Genomic DNA, 25457 nt, shown 5'->3' with positions numbered 1-25457 from the left:
GCAGAGCAGGCAGGTTGTGACACCCAGCTCTTCATCTCCCTGTGCCCTGTCGCAGCTGTCACAGCTCCTCCTGATGCTGATTAACTTCATCAGGATAAGTGATCAAGTTGTCTGCAGAAAATGGGAGGCTAAACACCTTCCCCAGGCTCCATCAGCGCAGCCCAGCCGTGCTGCCATGCCCAAGGTGCTGCAGGTGCTGTGCTGCAAAGGGAATGAGTTTCCTCTTGCCTCAACTTCTCCCTTTTCCTGCCCCAGCTCACCCAGGCTGTGCCTGGCAGATTGACTCGCATTAATTGCTCACCTAATTACTGTCTGGTGTGCTGCTGAACGCGGTGTCCTTCAAAGGAGCCTCAGCAGCTGACAGCAGCGTTGCAGATATCAGACACTGACAGGAGGTTGGCACCCTGGCACTCCAGCTTGGCTTGCGGGGTTGCTACAGACCTTTAAAAGTCCCTTCCAAGCCCTTTTCCCCCTGCAATCAGCTGCCAGCTCCCCCAGGACTTTCTCCAGACCTGCTCCTCGTGCACAAGCCCCTCTGTGCTGGGTTTCTGCATGTCTGACAACGTCCTGAAATAAATGTTAAGTCACAAGGGGGAAGGGGGAGGGAACAACTGAAAAAATATATTTATTGGAGTAAATAAAAAAAAGTTAACCAAAATCCTTTATTGATACATTCTCGGATAATATCACAGGATTGAGAGAATGGAAAGGGAGGGAGGAGGTTGCGGCAAAGATTGGTTTCACTAAATTGGCACATAAGCAGCAAGATTAACGAAATTACTTATTACAAACAGTAGAAAACATACATGCTTCTGTAAGTCTTTATCACACTGGTCAATCATGGTGGGGCATCAACAAAGAAAAACCTCAAGACATGTAAAAGCCATATTCTTTCCTCCAAATATCCTAAGAATCATTGAAATTATTGCAAAATAGTCATATACCTTAAAGAAAAGAACAAAGTAGAACACAAATACAAATATCAAACATAAATTATTAACATGTACCATAAAATACATTACTGGCATGCATTCCAAAGATCAAGACCTCTACTAAAACTCAGCAAAAATCCTTCCTGCTTCCTCTGCAGCCCATCGGAGGTGTGAAGGGGGGGACAAACTTCGCCAGCACAGTTTTGGTCTTTAAATTCTTTTTTTGTTTGTTTGTTTGTTTAGTTAAAAAAAATAAGGTATATGGATTGCAGTGATACAAGAATAATAATACAAGTCATGTACACAGGTCTCAGATCCTCAGTGGTCGGTTGGTTTGAGAGGTGCCGAGAGCACAGGGCCTCAAGGAAACTGTGCATCCAAAAAACAAACAGTGACCTCGGAACAACATGGATGGCAATATGCAAAAAATCCTCACAAACTGTACAGAGAGTTCAAAAACTTGCAGTCTGGAAGTACATAGAAAGACAGAATTAGCCCCTTAGAGTCCAGAGCAGCCGAGCTCAGCCGGCCCAGGGAGCCGCTCCTGAGGCACGGCCATGGCGGCCCTGAGGCCACAGCGGATCCAAGGCCGGAGAGGCCCCAAGGCCATGGTGGTCCCAAGGCCAGAGAGGCCCCAAGGCCATGGTGGCTCCAAGGCTGGAGAGGCCCCAAGGCCATGGTGGTCCCAAGGCTGGAGAGGCCCCAAGGCCATGGTGGCTCCAAGGCTGGAGAGGCCCCAAGACCATGGCAGCCCCAAGGCTGGAGAGGCCCCAAGACCATGGCAGCCCCAAGGCCATGGCGGCCCCAAGGCCACAGTGATCCCAAGGCCGGAACAGCCTCAAGGCCATGGTGGCTCCAAGGCTGGAGAGGCCCCAAGGCCACGGTGTCCCCAAGGCCACGGCAGCCCTGAGGCCTGAGGCCAGGCCAGCGCCGTGCAGAGCCGGCAGCGATGGAGGAGATGCCGGGAGCGGCCTGGAGCCGGGCTCCTCTCGCCTCCCCCGTGCCCGGTTCCCCGGAGCCCGTGCGGGGAGCTCAGCGAGGCGGGTGGGCTGGTGGCCCGTGCCCCATGGCAGCTGGGCCTAGATCACCAGGTTGTTGTAGCTCACGTACTTCTTTTTTGCAGCAGGGCCTGCAAGAGAAGCAGACAGGGGTCAGAGCCCGCGGCCGAGCCCTCCGTGGGGCTGGCACTGCTCAGGGGGCACCGGGGTGGGGACGTGCCCAGGATGGGGATGGCTGGGAATGGGGATGTGCTCAGAATGAGGACATACCAGGAATGGGGACCTGCCTGGAATGGGGACATACCAGGAATGGGGACGTGCCTGGGATGGGGACACACCAGGAATGGGAACACACCAGGGATGGGGATGGCTGGGAATGGGGATGTGCTCAGAATGGGGGCACACCAGGAATGGGGGCACACCAGGAATGGGGACATGCCCGGGATGGGGATGGCTGGAAATGGGGATGTGCTCAGAATGGGGGCACACCAGGAATGGGGACATGCCCGGGATGGGGACAGCCAGTGGCTCCCGACCCCCCACTCCCACCCACAGGACTCGGGCAGGCGGCTCCCAGGCCAGCCCGAGCTCCAGCTCCAGCTCTGGCAATAAACAGAATTAGCAGGGATTGATTTTGTCAGGCTCCCGCAGTCTGGGTGACTGTGCTGCTGAGGCACCACAACCAGATCCTATTAAGATTTATTTTTTACAAAAACAGTGACATTTCCTCCAACATCTTAAATCTCCTGGGCTAAACTTGGCTTTTCTCATGGATAAAGTTGATTCTTATTCAACTTTTATGACTGCTGAGAATTTTTCAATATGGGGATGAAAGTACCAGCTTTCCTAATTATGACCTTCAAATCCAATCTGTTTGCAAACAGAAGGAAATCAAACCAGTCAGAAGGTTATGAGTGCAGCTACACGCTCCTGTCAGGAAAAACTGCAAATATTTAACTGCAGCTGAACACAAAGCAAAATGTCCTGCAGTACTCTGGCAACACTGACAGATCCAGGACACAGAACTGTGGATATCCTGAGCTGGAAGGCACCCACCAGGATCATCCAGGGCAGCCCCTGGCCCTGCACAGACACCCCAAATCCCACCCTGGGCATCCCTGGGAGGGTTTTCCAAACCCTCCTGGAGCTCCGGGGCTGTGCCCATTCCCTGGGGAGCCTGGGCAGTGCCCAGCACCCTCTGGGGATGAACCTTTCCCTGAGATCCAGCCTAAACTCCACAGAGACCAAAAAGAGAGCCTGGATTTGCAGTTATCCCAGTTTGCTAAACCACTGAAGTCTAAACCCCACAGTCTTTGGGAGAATTTGGCACAACTTAAGCAGTTTGCTGAATATTTCCAGCCTGCTAAGCTAGGGTAGACTCCATGCACACTTTGATGTTTTTAATGTCTTCTGTTTCATTTTAAAACTTTCTCAGGAAGATTTAAGAGACATTGTGGAAGGAGAGGTGAGAACAACAACTGGATTTGTTCTGCAAATGTGCTTTTCAAACTTCATTGCGTTTGGGTCTCCTGGGGCTCCTCTCAGCCCCTCAGCAAAACCAGACCCAAACAGGACATGGCTCCCATAGGGCTCTGTGTGTCTGCCCTAAATCCCCTGCATCTCTGCCAGTCCCTGAACATCCCCTGCATCTCTGCCAGTCCCTAAACATGCCCTGCATCTCTGCCAGCCCCTGAACATGCCCTGCATCTCTGCCGGCCCCTGACCATCCCCTGCATCTCTGCCAGTCCCTGAACATCCCCTGCATCTCTGCCAGTCCCTGACCATCCCCTGCATCTCTGCCAGTCCCTGACCATCCCCTGCATCTCTGCCAGCCCCTGAACATCCCCTGCATCTCTGCCAGCCCCTGAACATGCCCTGCATCTCTGCCAGTCCCTGACCATCCCCTGCATCTCTGCCAGCCCCTGACCATCCCCTGCATCTCTGCCAGCCCCTAAATATCCCCTGCATCTCTGCCAGTCCCTGAACATGCCCTGCATCTCTGCCAGTCCCTGACCATCCCCTGCATCTCTGCCAGCCCCTGAACATCCCCTGCATCTCTGCCAGCCCCTGACCATGCCCTGCATCTCTGCCAGCCCCTGACCATCCCCTGCATCTCTGCTGGCCCCTGAACATGCCCTGCATCTCTGCCAGTCCCTGAACATCCCCTGCATCTCTGCCAGCCCCTGAACATCCCCTGCATCTCTGCCAGCCCCTGAACATGCCCTGCATCTCTGCCAGTCCCTGAACATGCCCTGCATCTCTGCCAGTCCCTGAACATCCCCTGCATCTCTGCCAGTCCCTGACCATGCCCTGCATCTCTGCCAGCCCCTGACCATCCCCTGCATCTCTGCTGGCCCCTGAACATGCCCTGCATCTCTGCCAGCCCCTGAACATGCCCTGCATCTCTGCCAGCCCCTGAACATCCCCTGCATCTCTGCCAGTCCCTAAACATCCCCTGCATCTCTGCCAGCCCCTGAACATGCCCTGCATCTCTGCCAGTCCCTGACCATGCCCTGCATCTCTGCCAGCCCCTGACCATCCCCTGCATCTCTGCTGGCCCCTGACCATCCCCTGCATCTCTGCCAGTCCCTGAACATGCCCTGCATCTCTGCCGGCCCCCCAAGCTCCCCCGAGCCCTCAGAGACCAGACACAGCCCCTGTGCTCCCCAGCCAGGCTGTGGTGTCCCCCTGGGGTGTCCCCCAGCAGCAGTGTCACCAGCCAGACATCACTGTTGGCTTTCCAGGAACACCTGCTCTGCTGTGCCCCAGCAATTCAGACTATTCTGAGTGCAGTGCACAGGGTGCAGCCCAGTTTCAGTATTGCCCATGGTGCTCACTGGCAAAAACAAAGACAGGATTTTAGTCCCAGGTATTCTCAAGATGGACATGTAGGAACCTCACGTGGAGCTGCAGCCCTTGGCAATATTATCCTGAAACCCTGATTCAGCTCTTTCCTCGTGCCCCAGACAGGAGTCAGTGCTGTCTGTTCAATCAAGGACTGATTCCACAAAGCGCTGATCATCTCCAGCTCCCATTAACTTCTCTTGCACACGAAGGTGTCCAACATCTGCCAGGATAAAACTCATTATCCTTCAAGGCTACACTACAAACACCCAATAAACTGGGGAATGCTATTAAACGCTGAAGAAGGGTAAAATGAGCCTGGGAAAAAAAATGTCATTATGGAACAGGTTGCAAAGTAATTCCATGTATTATTCTGTGATGCACTTCAGCTTTCCCCATTACATGCTCCTATTTCAAGGAGCAGCAGTGTTTCTATGACAAATTTAGATGCTCCCACTGCGAGTTCAGATCATGCCACCCTCCAGAGCCCCCGGGTATTACTGGGGCTCCCAGCAAAACCAGTCCTTCTGCTGACGAGTTTTCTCACCAGTTCAGCCCCAGCACTCCCTTGTCACTTCCAAAAGGACCAGGAGCCCCTGGTGCCAAAGGGATGGAGCCAAGGAATGCTGTGGGTACCTGGATGGGCTCTGAGACAGTGACACAATCCTTGGCACGGCCCTGCCTCACCGGGATAATGGAGCTGACAAAAGCATCATCCATAATTCAGATGAAATGATCAATAAAAGCCTCGGGGTTATTTTCAGAGAGGAAAGCCAATCTTCCTTGCTTAAAGGCTGTTAGGCCAGGGGGGATCATGTCCCCGATGGCTCTGCTGCATGCCCCCTCTCTGCTCCTGCACTAACTCCAGCAATCCGCAGCTCTGTGCAACTTCCAGCCTCATTCCAGGCCTGGACAGCTCAGGAGAGGCACGGTCTGCCTCGATACTGAATCCTCCTGAGCCACGGCTCATCATTATCACCGGCAATTAGCACCAGGTATGGATCTGATGTTCCTCAAAGAAATTAATTTACATGAAAATGGGGGACGCTAATGAACCATCAGCTCTGCCAGGCTTTAATGCAGCGTTGCCTGCTCCTTACACGGGACAGATACAGATCGCGCTCGCTCCGCTGCTGTTCTGCTAAAGGGTGACGGCTCCGACAGCGAGCCCAGATTGGCCTCTCGCGAACAGCATCCACATGTTAATTAATTAATGAGTTAACTCATTCATTAGCAGGCACGGAATGGCGGCAGCCTCGCTGGGCGCTGCTCTGGGTGCATTGGCAGCGAGGGCAGCACCTGCGCTGCCGGGACACCCCCGGCAATGCCCGCGCCGACCCTCGCGGTCAGCGCCCAAAGCGGGGCAGGAAGGGAAGAGCGCGGCTGCTGCTCGCCTGCTGCAAATAACGCTGCTCCGGAGGCACCGGCACCGCTTCCCTGGGAAAAGGGGAGACCTTTCAAAAGAGCCTGCAGCGCTTGAGAAGAGTTTCCTGTCACAGTTAGAGACGAGAGCCCTTTTCTGCTGTTTCCCGCTAATTAGTGGTGAAGAGGGACAGTGCCGATAGAGGGAACGAGCAGGAGGCACCGCTGAGGGACACGGCTGTGCACAGCCAGGACCTGTGCACAGGCACAGGTGAGCCCAGAGAGCCACAGAAGCACCGGGGATGGAAAAGGCTCCGAGATCAGCGAGTCCGACCTTGAGCCAACACCAGCACAGCCACCAGAGCTGCAGGTGCAAGCAAACAATGCTCCTGAGAGCGCAAGAGTTCATTCCTTCCCTGCACTGGGGGCACTGACAGCCCACACCCTTCCAGAAGGGAGGAACAGGATGGGGAACAGCTGCATCTCCGTGCCAGTAACACATCAAAAACAAATACACAGAAGCAAAAATCCTCTTTGGACTGATGAGTTTCATCACTTGACTGGTTTTCATTATCTTGGGCACAGGTCACAAAGAAAGGAGCTCCCACAGCACCCCAGAGCCAGGCAGAGCTGTCAATACTGGCTCAGAGCGAGATGTAATCGCTTGCACTTCAATTTTATGCACATTTGTACCCTCTTCCATGCTTAAAGAGCAAAGATTTACAGTGCAAGAAATGAATTTTATTGCAGCCCCCAGGCATCTCGAGCTATCAAACACATGAAACATCATCTCAGCATTCCCAGCTCCGAGCAGCGACGGACACGGGGATGGCTCCGAGCCTGGAACTCCTGCTCTGATTCCTGTGCAGTCACCGGGGCAGATAATGCTCAGCTCCTCTCTTTCATTTCCTTAATTCTGGCTTAGCAGCCCATATCATTTGTGCCAGGCAGAGCAGAGGCTGATTATTAAATCCTACTCCTAGTCCATCTAAAAGCAAAATGGAGCTGCGTGGCTTTTCCTCGATCTCTGCCAGAAAGACAGAGCTCTCCCCATGCTCTGCTGCCTTCAAATTGGGGAATTTAGATGAGAGCCAGATGAAAGCAACAGGCCTAAATGATTCTACATGCTTGCCCAGACCCCAACAAATGGAATGAAGCTTGGAGAAAATAATTTTAAATTTGGTATCTAAATGTAAATGGATTGTTCTTTCGCATTTTGACATCTCTCTTGTTGTGCTGCCACAGTGTTCTGGCACCTTCTCAGGCCTCTCAGTGGCCGCACTGCACAGAGCATTTCACTGCCTGTGCTGCTGGGTCCCTCCAGCCCGGCCCTGTGGCTTTGGTACACAGGAACAGTGGAATGTCCTGTCTGAATAACAGAATGCAAGTAAATTAAATGACAAATAGAACATTAGAAAAAGTGTGTTCCTCCCCAATTGCTTCTTCTCCTAGAAATTCTGTCCTGCCACGGCTGGTGCAGCAGCACAGCCAGGAGCAGCAGTGGCATTCCAGGGGTGGGAGACTCCCCAGCACCTCCCAGACAGCAGCAGGCAGGGCAGGTGCTGAAACCATCCCTGCTGTTTCCTGATGGCAGATTTTCTGGGACAACCGCTCAGGGGGCAGCTGGTGCTGAGCTGGGCAGGGCTGGATGTGCCAGCCACAGGACAGGCTCAGTGCCACAATGCTCAGGTGCCACAGTGCTCAGACCTGGGGGCAGCTGCCCTTCCTGGGCAGAACACATCCCTGGGGAATGTCACCAAACTCCTCTGGCAGGAGACATCCCTGTGGCAAGGGCTGAACTGCTCCTGTGAAGGACAGATGTGACAGGTGGAGGACAGAGTGTGCCTGCAGTAATTGCCAGGGGCTGTCACCAGGGATGGGGTCAGGGTGGGGAGTGCTCCTGTTTGTCCCTGGCCACGTGTGAGGCGCTCAGCAGGGCCAGTGCCAGCTCTGTGCACACAAGCACAGCACACTGTCCATCTCTGCCAGCCCCAGTGGGCTGCCCCTGCTGACTGGGGGGGTGATCTGCAGGGCCTGCAGAGACAGACCCTGCTCCAGCTCCTGGGCTCAGCCCCTCCTGCCACCCCTCGGCCTCGAGGGGTTACCAGGGGGGACCTCAGAGATGAATCCAGAGATGAACCTCCCCACCTGGGCCACCAACACAAATGGGACTTTGAGCCACAGAACAAAGCCAGGCTGTTCATGGCCTGGAAAATCTGCAGGGTTGTGCCAGAACAGAACTATGGGATTGAGATTTTGAGTCAGGAAATAAAACTGATAGAGCAGGATTAGTTGTACCCTTCCAAATAAAAGCTAAAATCAATGAAGCACAGCCCTGCTGAGGAACATCCATCTCAGGCACCTTTGGCTGTCTCCCTATCTCCTGTTTGGCTGTATCCCTATCTATCTCCTGTTTGGCTGCCTCTCTCCCCATCTCCTCCTTGTCTGCTTTGCAGATAAGAACTTGTGTGTCAGGGGAAGCTGAGAGCATCTGCCCCATCAGGATCAGGGATGGGCAGCAGGAAGGCTGATCAACACCTCCAGCCCTGAAGGATGGCAGGGGGCACAGGCAGAGCTGTGCTTGTGTCCCACAGGGATGGGGGGACAGAAATCCCGCTCTGAGAGGAGGAGGAGGAGGACATGGGGATGGAGCCAGGGGCCAAAGGAGCCCCTGCACAACCCTCACAGCAATCCAGCCCCAGAGCCTCACCTGCACCAGGTCACGTGGAGCTGGAAAGGTGCACAGGAGCTTAGGAAATGTGTTTCCAAATGTTTATGAGATTATGGCAGGGAAGAAACAAACCCAACTCATATTCCTTAATTGGAGCCAGCGGTACAGAAAACCTGCTAATTCCAACTCCATTTCTACTGCTGCTGTGTGAGTGCTGTGGACTGCAAAGATAACAAATGGAAGCAAATTATTTTCACCTGCTTAAAACAAAGTCATTAACAGCACTTTGGTTATCTTACCTGGAAAGCCAGGCTCTGCAGAGAGCTGTTAGAGCCAAGTGTGAAAACAGTTTGCATGAAACATAATTAAAATGATGACCTGAGTGATGGCTGAAACATCCCCAAGGAGGCCTGGAGTCAGAGCTGATGGAAAACAATTCACCTCTGCCTCCTGACTGTGTTGCTGAACTGCTTCCAGGGTGTCCCCAGTGCCTTGTCCCCAACCCCTGGGCACAACCAGGGCTCCGTGGCTGCCCTGCCCTCCCAGCACTGCTGTGACCTGTTCCAGCACATCTCCTTTATTTCTCTGCCATCCTGGGAGCTGCTGTGGGCTTCATCCCCCTCGCAGGGAGCAATTCCTCCCCAGTATCCCAGCTCACAACTCCTCCCCAATATCCCAGCTCACAGTTCCTCCCCATTATCCCAGCTCACAGTTCCTCCTCCCCATTATCCCAGCTCACAGTTCCTCCCCAGTATCCCAGCTCACATTTCCTCCCCATTATCCCAGCTCACAGTTCCTCCCCATTATCCCAGCTCACATTTCCTCCCCAGTATCCCAGCTCACAGTTCCTCCTCCCCAATATCCCAGCTCACAGTTCCTCCCCAATATCCCAGCTCACAGTTCCTCCCCAATATCCCAGCTCACAGTTCCTCCTCCCCATTATCCCAGCTCACAGTTCCTCCCCAGTATCCCAGCTCACAATTCCTCCCCATTATCCCAGCTCACAGTTCCTCCCCATTATCCCAGCTCACAACTCCTCCCCATTATCCCAGCTCACAGTTCCTCCCCAATATCCCAGCTCACAGTTCCTCCTCCCCATTATCCCAGCTCACAGTTCCTCCTCCCCATTATCCCAGCTCACAGTTCCTCCCCATTATCCCAGCTCACAGTTCCTCCCCAATATCCCAGCTCACAGTTCCTCCTCCCCATTATCCCAGCTCACAGTTCCTCCCCAATATCCCAGCTCACAGTTCCTCCCCAATATCCCAGCTCACAGTTCCTCCTCCCCAGTATCCCAGCTCACAGTTCCTCCCCAATATCCCAGCTCACAGTTCCTCCTCCCCAATATCCCAGCTCACAGTTCCTCCCCAGTATCCCAGCTCCCCCTGCCCTCTTGCAGTGGGAAGCCATTCCCCCTGTCCTGTCCCTCCAATATTCTCTCTCCCCCTTTCTTGCCAGCCCCTCAGGCTCTAGAGGCCACACTTAGGTCACCCCGAAGCTTCTCTTCAGCACTGCCAGCTCTCCCAGCCCTGCCATGGTTGTACACTAATCACACAAGCAATGTTTTCTTACTCACCCCCAGGACTCCTCTCCCTTCCTGCCAGCTGGCCTGTGCCAGCTCCTTGGCAAAGGGTTGCAAGTAACAAACATCTTAACAGGAAAATCAAGAATGTTCACGAGGTGCAAGAGACTCAATTCAGTGGAAAATGTATTCCTGGTGTACAACTGTGTTACACAGTGTCTGACAAAATTACACTCTGAGCTGCACTGTTAAACTGCCCCATTTTGCTGCAATCAACATTTAATTTTTTAGCAGAAAGTCTTGATTTCAAATACCCTGGAAATGTTTAACAGCTGATATTAATAAGAGCCCAGATTTAATGCAGATTTAATCCCAGGGACATGATAAGCATCGTGACAAGTGGTGTAACTATGGCAACTTTATCTTACCTGTTTCTTCCTCCCCTGAGCAGCAGGAGCAGGCACCTCGGGGGATGCAGTGCCAGACTGCTCCCAGCTGAGAGCCAGGGCTCTGGGCCACTGAGGGCACCTCAGCCAAACCTCAGCCCCGGCCTGGGCTGCCTTCCTCCCCTCCTCCCTGGGCCCATGCTGTGCTTCACCCGCTCCCTTCCTGCTCTTTCATTTTCCTCTGGCTGGAAAAGAACCCCCTGCCTTTGCTCCCTGCAGCCAGAGCCCAAACAACCCCAGCCCAAAGCCAAACACGTCTGGAAGGCCGAAGGATGCTCTCCTCTAACGCATGCCACAGCTCTCTGGGAGATGCCACATTTCCTTCCCTGAAGCCAGCGAGGGTAAACAGCCCCTGTGCTGTTCTCTGGGGTGCTGGGGGTGACAGCAGAGCCACATTTCCTTCCCTGAAGCCAGCGAGGGTAAACAGCCCCTGTGCTGTTCTCTGGGGTGCTGGGGGTGACAGCAGAGCCACATTTCCTTCCCTGAAGCCAACGAGGATAAACAGCCCCTGTGCTGTTCTCTGGGGTGCTGGGGGTGACAGCAGAGCCACATTTCCTTCCCTGAAGCCAGCAGGGATAAACAGCCCCTGTGCTGTTCTCCAGGGTGCTGGGGGTGACAGCAGTGCTGGGAGAGAGGAGCACCCAGAAACCCCCATTTCTGAGTGTTTGCTTGGATTTGCTGCTGCTTGCTGGCCCTCAAAAGCCAAGCCAAGCCATGTTCCTGCACAAATATATTCTGTTTGCACTCTGAGAGAGCACAGAGCAGCCCCTGCCTCACTCCAGTGGTTCCTGCAGGGACAGCAGGGCTGGGCTCTGCCTCCTTCTCTGGCTGCTCCCACCTCCCCAGAGCTGCTGGGTTTCCATGTTTGCTTCCCACAAGGTGACAAACACAAATCATGGTTTGCACGGCTTCACCAAAGGCACACAACGAGGTAGGAACTGAGATTTTTTGCTGCTCTTACACAACCTGAGCCGTTTTCTCCATACTTGCAATCATGCCCACCAAAAACTGCCTGGATTTGTGTGTTGGAGAAATTAATTTTGCTGCAATATTGCTTGAGGTTTGTTCTCCTTTTTTACCCCATCGTTATTAGAATTTCCTTTATGAACTCACTTGCCAGATTTTCATTAGATCTATGAAAAAATGGCCCTTCCAGCCTCTGGTTCTGCAGCTGGGAGCTGCTCCCAAAGCCTGGGTTGCAGAGATTGAGGGGCTGCAGGGGATGGAGGGGAGGCTGTGCACTCTGATCTGCTGATCCCCAGCTCCTTTCCTGAGGCAGGCAGGGATGGAGGGAGCCCTGCAGCACAGGCTGAGCCCTGACATCTGCCCTGCCTGGGAGAAAGGGAGGCATTCCACGGCTGTGGGACACAGGAGAGCCGAATGCTGCGTCTTCTCCCTGATATTCCAATTTATAGACGTGACAGAATCTCCCTCAGAGGATGTGAGGAGTGATAAATTAGTCAAAGGGAGAACTCAGAGCTGCTGAGAGTTTGCTGAGCAAAGAAGTGAGAGGGACTGGTCTGCGAGGTCCAGCTGTATCTGCTCACTCCTCACCGGGATTTACCAGGAAAAAAGATCACAGAAGAAGACAGAAAATGTGGAATGAACAATGAATACTCAGACACTAACTAATCCTAATGTGTGCTCCCAGACATCCATCTACTACACAGCTTTTAATATCCCAGGCACTTCTAGCTCTGGGTGTGTTTTTATTCACACATCAGACTCGAAGGTGATGGTTTAAGTGCCCTCAGAATTTCAATTTTAAAAAAGGAAACAGTCTGACACTTCCCTGCACATTACAATCTTGTATTGTGTACAGTCATGAGAGGTGTGAGACAGTCTGCAGATAATTAATATGGGAGCTGGCAATTATATGAAAGTACCATCAAAAGTAATTATTTTTAGATGCAAAAGAGAAAGTAACATGATCCCCAAATGCTCAGGCAGGAGGGAATGTTCTCTCTGGAGCCAGGCTGGGACACCTGGGGGGCTCACCTGGAGAGGAGCAGCTCCAGGAACACCTCAGAGCCCCTGGCAGGCACTGAGGGGGCTCCAGGAGAGCTGCAGAGGGACTGGGGACAAGGATGGAGGGACAGGAGCCAGGGAATGGCTGCCAGTGGCAGAGGGCAGGGATGGATGGGAGATTGGGAATCAGGAATTGTTCCCTGGCAGGGTGGGCAGGCCTGGCACAGGTGCCCAGAGCAGCTGGGGCTGCCCCTGGATCCCTGGCAGTGCCCAAGCACAGGATGCACTTCCATGCAATACTTTTAAAATAAGCACATCACCATTAGAAGGAGTTGGTGATGTTTAGTTTTCCAGTCAGCCGTTCCAGAAGCAAAATAGATGCAGTGAAGGGCTGTCAAAGCCTTTCAGTTATCAATTTTGAGTGCAAATTCTCATTTCTTAGCAGCCTCCACTGAACAGAAATCCCTCAAGTGAGGTTAAACACGGAGTATTTTCTCAGGCTGAAACTGGCCAGATTTAAAACAAAAATGACACTTCAATCCAGCAAATAATTATTCCAGAGCACACACTGGAGGCTGATGAGCTACAGAGCACCTCACAGCTCAGACCCAGAGCCTGCAAAGAGCTGATTGCCCCAGGAGCACCTGCCTGTCCCCAGGTGCTGTCATGGGCTGCTCCTGGCTGGGACACTCTGGGCTCCCAGGAGGAGAACAGGCACGGAGCTGGGGGGCACCTGAACCATTTCCCCCTTCCAACAGCAGCCCAGGTCAGTCTGAGACCCCATCAGGACTCCTCCCACAACAGCTCCTTACTGGAATCCAGAAACTGCCCTTCTCCTCAGGGGAGCTGGGCCTACAGCAGGCAGGGACTCCACAGTGGAGCTGCACAGGCTGTGCCAGCCCCGGCAGTGCCCTGGCTCCCAATGCCATGGGAACCAGCACTCCATGGTGTCAGTGTCCAGTTCCCCCAGATCCTGGAACCAGCACTCCATGGTGTCAGTGTCCAGTTCCCCCAATGCCACGGGAACCGGCACTCCATGGTGTCAGTGTCCAGTTCCCCCAATGCCACGGGAACCGGCACTCCATGGTATCAGTGTCCAGTTCCCCCAGATCCTGGAACCAGCACTCCATGGTGTCTGTGTCCAGTTCCCCCAATGCCACAGGAACCAGCACTCCATGGTATCAGTGTCCAGTTCCCCCAGATCCTGGAACCAGCACTCCATGGTGTCAGTGTCCAGCCTGCCTTCCCTAACCCTGGAATCAACCAGCACTCCATGGTGCCCATGGCCATCCCTTCCAAACCCTGGAATCAACCAGCATTCCATGGTGTCCATTTTCCCATTCCCTGGCATCAATCAGCACTGCCTGGTGCCCATGGCCATGCCCATTCCCTGGCATCAATCAGCACTGCCTGGTGCCCATGGCCATCCCCATTCCCTGGCATCAATCAGCACTGCCTGGTGCCCATGGCCATGCCCCCATTCCCTGGCATCAATCAGCACTGCCTGGTGCCCATGGCCATGCCCCCATTCCCTGGCATCAATCAGCACTGCCTGGTGCCCATGGCCATGCCCCCATTCCCTGGCATCAATCAGCACTGCCTGGTGCCCGTGTCCATCCCCATTCCCTGGCATCAATCAGCACTGCCTGGTTTGGTGCCCATGGCAATGCCCCCATTCCCTGGCATCAATCAGCACTGCCTGGTGCCCGTGTCCATGCCCATTCCCTGGCATCAATCAGCACTGCCTGGTTTGGTGCCCATGTCCATCCCCATTCCCTGGCATCAATCAGCACTGCCTGGTTAAGTGCCCGTGTCCATGCCCAGACCCTGGCACATCCCTGGCCGTGCACATCCCTGCAGGACCTGCTGGGGATGCCCTCCCTGCCCCAGGCACACCCAGCAGGAACCCAGGGAACGCAGAGGCCAAGGCTCTGCCACACCTGCCAAGGCCAGCACAGGGAGCTGCTCCTGGGCCCTGCAGCCCCTGCCCCGGCCCAGGGGGCAGTGCCAGGTGCTGCAGGCACTCCTGCAGCCCCAGCCCTGCAGCCCCAGCCCTGCAGCCCCAGCCCTGCAGCTCTGCAGCAGCCTCAGCTGCCTCCTTGCCTTGCTCACTGATGGACAATTCCTTCCCTCACACCTACCAGATGTTTTCCAAGCCTGGTATTTCCATCAGCCCCAAGAGCACAGAAGGCCTATTTGTCACTCCCAGGAAACAATTTAGAGCCTTTCAAACCCATCTCCCTGTGCATCACAAGCAGAAATTGATACAGTCACGTCAGGGCTCAGCTCATTCCTACTACAAACACCTCACCAGCAGAACAAGTGTCAATTTACAAGCAGGCCGATGCTTGCTGCTGGCCCAGCTTTGTTTTTAATACACTGCATTGTTTCATGCTGCTTGTTGTTTTGTATTCCCGGGAGAACAAATCAAAGCAGCAGCCGGGGCTGCAGGACCCGGAGCAGCAGTGCTGGGATGGAAAACAGCAGAGGAGCACTGGCAGGACCAGCACAAGCCCAAAGTGTCCCTGGTTTAGGATGAAAAGCATTTTCAAAGCTTTTCTGGACCAGATTTTAAAATCTGCTTAAAGAATCTGAGTGGCCAGTTGTTTTTTACTGGACCTGGATGACAGAGTTATATGTGTGCCTTTGCAGACAGCAATCCCTTACATGATTCCCATTATCACACAGAAATAAATTAATTTTAGAATCTGTGTGAGCTCCTAATTATTTTTTTGTGCCATTAAAAAAAAGTTTTCTTTCAAAAACCAATTTCTCCTGAGATTTAGGTGTCTTCCATCTCTCTCTTTTTCATCTCCTTCCTTTAGCAATCTCATCTTTGCAGAGCTGCCCTTTCCTACTCCTCTTTCATTTGCAGGAATGCTTTGAGCGGCCCCTTGTCCTCCTGGTGCTTTGTGCCATTTTCCCCAGCCCAGCCCTGCCCTGGGATGCTCCGGGTCACCCCGGGCTTCATGAGAGCTTCAGCCTCCCCTCCTGTCTGCCTGAGCTGGGATAATGGCCCTGATTCAAATACAATCCAAACCAATTTGGGCTCCCAGGAGGACTGAATTGATGCTGGAGCTGGGGCAATTTACACCAGCCAGAGATATTGGTCATTTCTTTTCCTGTGTCTCAGAGACTCAATTCAAGCAACACTCCAACCTTTGCTGATAGCAGTTCTCACCTATTAGAGCCCAGCTAAACACTCTGAATACACTCTGAAGGCTGAATACAGTGATTTCCCCAGCCCTCAGTGCACAGCAGCACAGGAACCAGGTCAGGTACAAGCTTTTGTACCCGGGCAAAGCCCCTGAGCACGCAGGGAACTGTGAGAAATACTTATTAATGGTTGGCAATCATTTCTGTGCAGTGTCCGAGGCTTCCTGACCCCTCTGTGTCCCTGGGAAAGCAGAATTCCCGGCTGCTGCAGTCACAAATGCCACAGGAGCTCACACATCACCAGATCACCACGAGGCAGCCACAAAGCAGGAAAAGCCAGCCCTCAAAAACTGTTCACTCCTGGTTCCACCCAGTCAGGGTCACCCGGCTGCCCTGGGGAAAAGCAGATTTTCAAACCTTTTGGGGCCACTTACAGCTTTGGTGCTGGGGAGGACTCAGAAAACACTGCCTTAGCTGTCAGACCTGGGGGCCAGAATTCACTTCTGGTCATTTGTTTGTTTGTTTTTATACAAATATTCCATCCTCAAGGGCTTTATCGGGGTCCAGCTGCAGTGGTGGGAGGAGGAGAGCTCCCAGACTCATGTCAGGGCCTCCCCTTCCCCAGGCAAACCCCCCATGGCAGCTTTTGGTAACAGGTTTGTGAACAATTTTTAAGTTAGATATATTTTTTAACACAGCTGCACTAATGAACATTTCTCAAATAATTATGTATATAATAAAAATAGTCACAATAATCAAAACCACCATCATAATTTGAGAATAAAATAAGAAAAGCTCGGTTTTCCTTACCTTTTTGGAAAGCAGGCAAAAGCTATACAGTAGGTGGAAGAGTGTACCAAGTAACAGACTTTTGAACACTCTTTCTTACTGGTGGTATGGAGTCTACAGGGAAAGTAAATACATTGAATGTAGGATGGGTCTGGGCATGAGGAATGCTCCCAGCCTGCCCTGCATGAGCCCTGGCACTGCTCTGCCTCCCACTGGGGTCTGGGGGCACCAGCTCAGGAATCAGCACAGGGATCAGCACAGGAATCAATCAGCACAGGAATCAGCACAGGGATCAGCACAGGGATCAATCAGCACAGGGATCAGCACAGGGATCAGCACAGGAATCAATCAGCACAGGAATCAATCAGCTCAGGAATCAGCACAGGGATCAGCACAGGAATCAATCAGCACAGGGATCAGCACAGGGATCAGCTCATGAATCAGCTCAGGAATCAGCACAGGGATCAGCACAGGAATCAATCAGCACAGGAATCAATCAGCACAGGAATCAGCACAGGAATCAATCAGCACAGGAATCAGCACAGGGATCAGCACAGGAATCAGCACAGGAATCAGCACAGGAATCAATCAGCACAGGGATCAGCACAGGAATCAATCAGCACAGGGATCAGCACAGGGATCAGCACAGGAATCAATCAGCACAGGAATCAGCACAGGAATCAATCAGCACAGGAATCAATCAGCATAGGAATCAGCACAGGAATCAATCAGCACAGGAATCAGCACAGGGATCAGCACAGGAATCAGCACAGGAATCAGCACAGGAATCAATCAGCACAGGGATCAGCACAGGAATCAATCAGCACAGGGATCAGCACAGGGATCAGCACAGGAATCAATCAGCACAGGAATCAGCACAGGGATCAGCTCAGGAATCAGCTCAGGAATCAATCAGCACAGGGATCAGCACAGGAATCAATCAGCACAGGAATCAATCAGCACAGGAATCAATCAGCACAGGGATCAGCACAGGGATCAGCTCAGGAATCAGCTCAGGAATCAATCAGCACAGGAATCAGCACAGGAATCAATCAGCACAGGGATCAATCAGCACAGGAATCAATCAGCACAGGGATCAGCACAGGAATCAATCAGCACAGGAATCAATCAGCACAGGGATCAGCACAGGGATCAGCTCAGGAATCAATCAGCACAGGAATCAACTCAGGAATCAATCAGCACAGGAATCAGCACAGGAATCAGCACAGGAATCAATCAGCACAGGAATCAGCTCAGGAATCAGCACAGGAATCAGCACAGGAATCAGCACAGGAATCAGCACAGGGATCAGCTCAGGAATCAATCAGCACAGGGATCAGCACAGGGATCAGCTCAGGAATCAGCCCTGGCAGCACAGGAATCAGCTCAGGAATCAGCACAGGAATCAGCCCTGGCAGCACAGGAATCAGCACAGGAATCAATCAGCACAGCAATCAATCAATCAGCACAGCAATCAATGAGCCCTGGCAGCCCCAGAGCAGCCAGGCCAGGGGGCTCAGGTACCCCCAAGCACGGGAGCAGCTCTCTCAGGAGAGCAGGGCTGGCTGAGCTGATTTTCCCTCCTCTCCCCTGAACCAACCTGGGACATTCTGGCTGCAGTTTCAGACCCCCTGTCCCTCCTCAGCCCCTCACAGGTTCCCTGGCATCACCAAGAGCCATTTGAGTGCTTTCCTCAGGAAGGGGGAAGCAGTAATTACATGTAAATCTCAGCAGAAGTTAAGCATGGGTTCTGTCCCAGTCTGACACTGCTCCTGCAGCAGAAACTGGAGCAGACAGCCCAGCAGGGCCCTGCACCTGCTCCACCTCAGGCTCCACCAGAAACACCTTCCCAAAGTGTGAGATTGCAGCAAAGCCACACAGGAGCACAGCAAGCTCACCCCAGGGCTGGGAGCTGCAGTGCCCCACGTCCTGCTGATCCCAAAGGTGCCCCAGCAGGGAAAGCTGCAGTGAGGGACAGCAGGCACTGCCAGATGGCAGACAGGAGCAAATAGGAGACTTCTCCTAAATGGATTGGAAGGCTTGGCCCTAACACACCCTGTTCAGCAGGTGTGGCTGTCCCAGGGATCCCCAGGCAATCTCACCCAGCCAGCCCCTTCCCCTGGCACCTGGGACACGAGGCCACTGCACTGCCAGGGATTCTCCTCTCATGGCAATCAATCAGTGCCCCCAGATGGATGCACTCCAGGCCCCTCTCCAGGTGCCCTGCACATCTTTGAGCCTCAACCCCAGCAGATTGCCCCTGAGCTGTGTGCAGAGCTTCCACAGGATGAGCATGCCCTGCTCCTGGGCAGCCACTCAGGAGTGCACAGACCTGCACCTGACATGCACATCGTCAGCCACTGCCACAGAGGGCTCTGGGCTGGGAGGGACCCAAAATCCCCTCCAGTGCCACCCTGCCATGGCAGGGACACCTCCCACTGTCCAGCCTGGCCTGAGCACTGCCAGGGACCCAGGGGCAGCCACAGCTGCTCTGGTCTTCTAAAGATCTGCTCAAACCTGGAGATCTTTTCAAGGCTATTTCTCTGTAAAACCACCCACATTTTGCTTGTGCTTTGACTGTGGCCTGTGAGCAGGACAGGCCATAAATGTGGGCTCAGCCCCATATTTCCAGGGTTTGGGGGTAGGGTCAGCCCCACATTTCCAGGGTTTGGGGGTAGGATCAGCCCCATATTTCCAGGGTTTGGGGGTAGGATCATCCCCATATTTCCAGGGTTTGGGGGTAGGATCATCCCCATATTTCCAGGGTTTGGGGGTAGGATCAGCCCCACATTTCCAGGGTTTTAGGTAGGATCAGCCCCACATTTCCAGGGTTTGGAGGTCCGTGGGTCCCGTGCTGGTGCTCCCTGGGCTGGGACAGGGCAACACTCATGGAACACTGGCAGCAGAAATGGCACCTCCAGCAGCTGAGCAAGCAGCAGCAGCAGCCCCGTGAGGAAGAGCAGAAAATCAAAGTGCAAACCCCCACTGTACTTGCAGAGCCCACGGCTGAGCCAGGCCAGCACTCAGCTTGCTCTGGGCACTGCTGACTCTCATCCTCTCCAGGAATTTCCCTGCTCCTGCCCCCCCGAGCTCCAGAGCCTTGCATGGCTCCAACAACCAAACCCTGAATCTCACAAAGAAACACTGAAAAAACATCCTTTGGTTTTCTTTTGAGAGAAGATATTTGAGATTTTAAAAAAAAAATTGCTCCAAGATGCATCCAGGGCAATTTGTAATTCCCACTTCCTATTTTCTGATTGGAAAAACTTCGGAAATTTCCGTATTCACAGTATAAAATATTTTTAAAGTGGAATTGCTATAAAAACATCAAAACCATTTTTATGTATGGACACCATACTCAAAATTTCACTGAATATTAAGTTTGAGGAGTTTTGCTTTGATGTTATGACTTTTTTAAAATTCACTAATACAATTTTCATTTTTTTTCCACCTAAAAATGGAACTGTATACAATTTTTATTGAACAGACTATTCAAACTTTAAAAAACGAAACTGAGTTCAGGTGAACTACTGTTATACACTTTCCTGAACACTGCCTGATCAAGGGGCTGATCAATGACCCGATCAATGCCACAGCACAGTAACTGCAGCAGTTACACTGGCACTAATGCACCCCAAAACTTTTAAGTACAGCAGAAGTTTATATCATTTGATTTTCTAGTAATTGTTATGAACACACAGACCTGGCGAGTGAATGAGCAGTGCTGGTGCAGCTGAGACTATGAACAGATGGAATTCCACATAAATAATGAAAATGTTTTTAAAACATTATTTCACAAATGATAAAAAAGAAGGAAAAGCGCGTAAAGCAGAAAGTCAGCGATGGCACATTTCCTAACAAACACATTTATGAGCTTTGAAATCCCACTCAGTGAAGGCTCAGGGCAAAGGTGGCACATCTGGGCAAGCCAGGGGCCTCTGCCCCTTGTGCCTCTTAGAAACATGTCCTGGTCTACAGCCCTGGACTAAAAATGGGTGTTTGGCCAGAAACACGGGGCTTAGGTGAGCACTGTGTATTTATAGTATAAATATTTCCTTCCCAAAATAAAGTCTGGCTGTTCTTTGGTGGGAGGGGAGAATATTCTCAGAAGGCTGAAAGCAGCAATAAGATGCAGCACAGGAGGATGAGAGCAGGAGGGGACCCTGGGGAGGGGGATGTCCCCAGGCTGAGCTTCCACAGGGAACATTCCAGCATCACACCTTGGGTGCTTTTGTCTTTGACCAAGTTTTGGCATGAAATTCTTACATCTTGGGGTTTGTGGGGTTTAATTTCAGCTTAGTTGATCCAAACAGTGGTTAGTGAAGTGCATCAGCAACACAATCCCCTGCCCCGGCCCAGCTGGATTTCAAAATCTCCTTTCCTCCCTTCCCTTCCTGAAATCTGCTTTGGCAGAGGGCCCTGAGTGCCACTGGGGAACAGCCCAGGGCAGGAATTCCATTTATTTCCTCCTGCACTCGGGGCTCTCTCCAGCTGCAAGTCCTTAATTTGTGAGAACCATTCCATGGCTCTGTCATGGTGCTGTCCCTGGCTCTGTCCATGGTTCTGTCCTTGCCTCTGTCCATGGTGCTGTCCGTGCCTCTGTCCATGGTGCTGTCCGTGCCTCTGTCCATGGTGCTGTCCGTGCCTCTGTCCATGGTTCTGTCCGTGCCTCTGTCCATGGTGCTGTCCCTGGCTCTGTCCATGGTGCTGTCCCTGGCTCTGTCCATGGTGCTGTCCCTGGCTCTGTCCATGGTGCTGTCCCTGGCTCTGTCCATGGTGCTGTCCCTGGCTCTGTCCATGGTGCTGTCCCTGCCTCTGTCCATGGTTCTGGACCCCAGTCCAGCTTCCAAGGATGAATTTGGCTTTCCCAGCTGGAATGGATTTTGTACACCTGCATGATCAGACATCAGGGATAAATCCTACAGGGGTGAGCAGGGGGAGGAAAAGTGCAGTGCCAGGGATCTGCTGCCTGCTCCCACTCTGCTTTGACAGCAGGAATTCCAGCAGCAACAATGAGGCAGGAATTCCAGCAGCATTAATAAAGCAGGAGTTCCAGCAGCATTAATAAAGCAGGAATTCCAGCAGCATTAATAAAGCAGGAATTCCAGCAGCATTAGAGGCAGGAATTCCAGCAGCAACAATGAGGCAGGAATTCCAGCAGCACTAGAGGCAGGAATTCCAGCAGCATTAATAAAGCAGGAATTCCAGCAGCATTAGAGGCAGGAATTCCAGCAGCACTAGAGGCAGGAATTCCAGCAGCATTAATAAAGCAGGAATTCCAGCAGCATTAGAGGCAGGAATTTCAGCAGCATTAATAAAGCAGGAATTCCAGCAGCACTAGAGGCAGGAATTCCAGCAGCATTAATAAAGCAGGAATTCCAGCAGCATTAATAAGGCAGGAATTCCAGCAGCATTAATAAAGCAGGAATTCCAGCAGCATTAGAGGCAGGAATTCCAGCAGCATTAGAGGCAGGAATTTCAGCAGCATTAATAAAGCAGGAATTCCAGCAGCATTAATAAGGCAGGAATTCCAGCAGCATTAATAAAGCAGGAATTCCAGCAGCACTGACAGGACAAGAAGTGGCAGGGATTCCAGCAGCAAACAGACCAGTGGAGCATGGGCAGGGAAGGGGCATTTCTCCATGTTCAGAGCTGGCTTTGCACAAGAATTGCAGACGTGCCCAAAGCTTTGCAGCATGCTCAGAGCTGTGCAGCTGTCTCCTTCCTCAGCTCCTTCCAGATTCAAATGCAAATCAAATTTGATGGCCTCAGTCTGTAATTTCGTGCTGTGCTATCCTCTGCTATGCACATTAAGGAAACTAGAAGTGTCTTTGCCATCTATTTTCCCTTTAAATCAGTGGCAAGATTTGCATTAAGACCAGATAAAATCCCTAAATGGGAATCTTCAGGGACCGTGAGATTTTTGCAAAGCAACTTTGCAAGAACCAGGATGAAAACTGGGGTTAGCAGAGTTATTGATGAATTTGGTGCTTGCCTGGGAACCTGTACCTGCCAGGGCCAGCTGGACCTGGGCTGCAGGGTTCTGTGCCCAGGGGATGTGCAGAGTTCTTTGCCTGGGGATGTGCAGGGTTTTGTGCCCAGCGTTCTGTGCCCAGGGATGTGCAGGGTTCTGTGCCCAGGGATGTGCAGGGTTCTGTGCCTAGGGTTCTGTGCTCAGGGATGTGCAGGGTTCTGTGCCCAGGGTTCTGTGCTCAGGGATGTGCAGGGTTCTGTGCCCAGGGTAGTGCAGGGTTCTGTGCCTGGGGTTTTGTGCCAAGGGGATGTGCAGGGTTCTGTGCCCAGCGTTCTGTGCCCAGGGTTCTGTGCCCAGGGTTCTGTGCCAGGGGATGTGCAGGGTTCTGTGCCCAGCATTCTGTGCCCAGGGGATGTGCAGGGTTCCCTCCCCCTCAGAGGGAAAGCAGCAGGGGCACGGGTCACTCACAGCTCCCAAACCCCTCCTGAGGCACTGCCCCCAAAGGGCACCAGTGGAAAATCAGAGCCAAGAGCAGAGAATCCCACCAGCAGCCCAGAGCCGCAAAGGCCGCGATGGAGCCAAGCAGGAGCAGCCCGGGAGCGCTGGGGAGCCCCGTACTCACTGTTGGGGTCCACGTTCTCGCAGAGCTCCGTCTTGGCCTCGCCGTTGGGGCGGTCGCTGGGCTTGTGCGACAGGCGTGAGGACATGGTGGCCGCCGTCACCACCGCCTTGAAGCTGCGCTTGCGCTTCTGCACGTTCAGCTCGGGGTGGAAGATGATGATGTAAACCTTGGGCATGTAGAGCATCCCCAGAGCCACCGACGCGCTCAGGTTCATGGAGATGGTGAGCGTGGTGGTTTGGATGTAGAGCTGCGGACAACAGACACGGGTTACGCGCGGGGTCAGCGGGCTGGGGCTGCTCACACACACAGAAATACCTGCTGGAAAGGGGCTGTAACCTGTCTGGGTGTGTTACACCATGGTGGGGCTGCAGTGCCTCACACCCACAGAAATACCTGCTGGAAAGGGGCTGTAACCTGTCTGGGTGTTATATACACCATGGTGGGGCTGCAGTGCCTCACACCCACAGAAATACCTGCTGGAAAGGGCTGTGACCTGTCTGGGTGTGTCACACACCAGGGCAGGGCTGCAGTGCCTCACACACACAGAAATACCTGCTGGAAAGGGCTGTGACCTGTCTGGGTGTGTTACACCATGGTGGGGCTGCAGTGCCTCACACCCACAGAAATACCTGCTGGAAAGGGGCTGTAACCTGTCTGGGTGTTATATACACCATGGTGGGGCTGCAGTGCCTCACACACACAGAAACACCTGCTGGAAAGGGGCTGTAACCTGTCTGGGTGTGTCACACACCAGGGCAGGGCTGCAGTGCTAAACACACACAGAAACACCTGCTGGAAAGGGCTGTAACCTGTCTGGGTGTGTCACACACCAGGGCAGGGCTGCAGCTCCTCACACACACAGAAATACCTGCTGGAAAGGGATTAGAACCAGTTTCCATGTGTTACACACCAGGGTGGGGGCTGCAGCACTTCACACACAAATAAGTACCTGCTGGAAAGGGATTTTAACCTGTCTGCTTGAGTTACACACCATGGGTGGGGGCTGCAGCAGTGCAAACATAAATACCCACTGTAAAGTCATTTCTAACCAATTTTCACACATTACACATAGGGCCTGGCCAGCCTGCAGCATCTCACACACAAACACCAGTTGTAAAGGAATTTTTAACCAGTTTGCATGCTACACACCACAGGGCTGGCCAGGCTGCAGCAGTTCACACAGCCACCCCCTTTTACACCGATTTTTAACCAGTTTGCAATGCAGATGAGGGAGCTGAGCCCTCTGCCCTGCAGCCATCATGATGTCCCACACAAATGCCCTGCCTGATCCACCCACAGCCTCAGTGACAGAGACTCCCAGGGGCCTTAACACAGTTCCCACAGGTTTAATTGTGATTTATGCAATTAGGGCACCCTGCAGCTGCTGCTGTGCCCCAGGGGGGAACTGGCCTGACTGGAGCTGCCTCAGCCTTGGGTCCAACCCTTCCCCTCCATCCCGAGCAGCAGCAGCTCAGGAGCTGGGTTTGATTTCTCCTGCTGGGAAGGGGTTGAAGGTGAGATGATTATTTGATTATTTAATCAAAGGGGTCTCTGGCAGCACCTCCAGAGCTCCCACCTTGCAGATGCCGATGGGAGATAAAAAGGAAGCAGAAAAGAGCATTTGTAGAACAAGGAGGGATGAGTGACACACAAAGCTTCTCATGACAAATGGAAGCAGCCTAAAGATAAGGGAAACTAATAGATATGCTTATTATGCAGAGCCTCAGTTTTATGTGTTTTATCTCTGCTTTGTGGTTTTACCAGTCAGACATAAAAATGCAGTTTACGTGAAACTATTTCATTTCTTATTTCACTTCTTCTGATAAATTCTCGGGAAGCATTTTAGATGAATGCAAATGGGTGACTTAAAGTACAAAGGATCAGATTTAACTGACAATGGGACTCTAATAACTCATGCGTGCCTTTTACAGCTGCCTGCTGAACCTGGCAGCTCCCAAACCTGAGATTAAATTAAGAAATTAAGATGCACATTTAGCGAGAGATGCCGGAACTTAACATGAATGAGAACTGGGACCGAGCTCATCCAGCCTGGAGGGGAGAAGGCTCTGGGGTGACACAAGTGTGGCCTTGCAGGGCCTGAAGGAGCTACAAGAAACTGCAGAGAGAGAGAGCATTTACCTGGGATGGAGGGACAGCACAGGGAATGGCTCCC

At 52.7% G+C, this 25457-nt stretch overlaps 1 protein-coding gene across 2 annotated transcripts in view; it reads right to left on the bottom strand.

Moving 5' to 3' along the window:
- Positions 1–643: 643 nt before the first annotated feature.
- The window catches only part of GRM7 (glutamate metabotropic receptor 7), a 194169-nt gene continuing 169355 nt past the window's right edge, over positions 644–25457 (bottom strand). Inside the window, exons 9-11 of one of the 2 annotated variants that reach the window (XM_036391148.2) lie at positions 23285–23531; positions 16710–16802; positions 644–2061 (exon numbers count right to left, since the gene is read on the bottom strand). In XM_036391148.2, coding sequence (XP_036247041.1) covers positions 16732–16802; positions 23285–23531 — 318 coding nt within the window. In that variant the 3' untranslated portion in view covers positions 644–2061; positions 16710–16731. The remainder of the gene's footprint in view (positions 2062–16709; positions 16803–23284; positions 23532–25457) is intronic. The other variant, XM_036391149.2, reaches the window with a different exon arrangement.

The sequence above is a fragment of the Molothrus ater genome, chromosome 11 (assembly GCF_012460135.2).
Source record: "Molothrus ater isolate BHLD 08-10-18 breed brown headed cowbird chromosome 11, BPBGC_Mater_1.1, whole genome shotgun sequence".
NCBI classification, from domain to species: Eukaryota; Metazoa; Chordata; class Aves; order Passeriformes; family Icteridae; genus Molothrus; species Molothrus ater.
The sequence above is the reverse complement of the archived record's forward strand: the minus strand, read 5'-3'. Positions and strand labels throughout refer to the sequence as shown.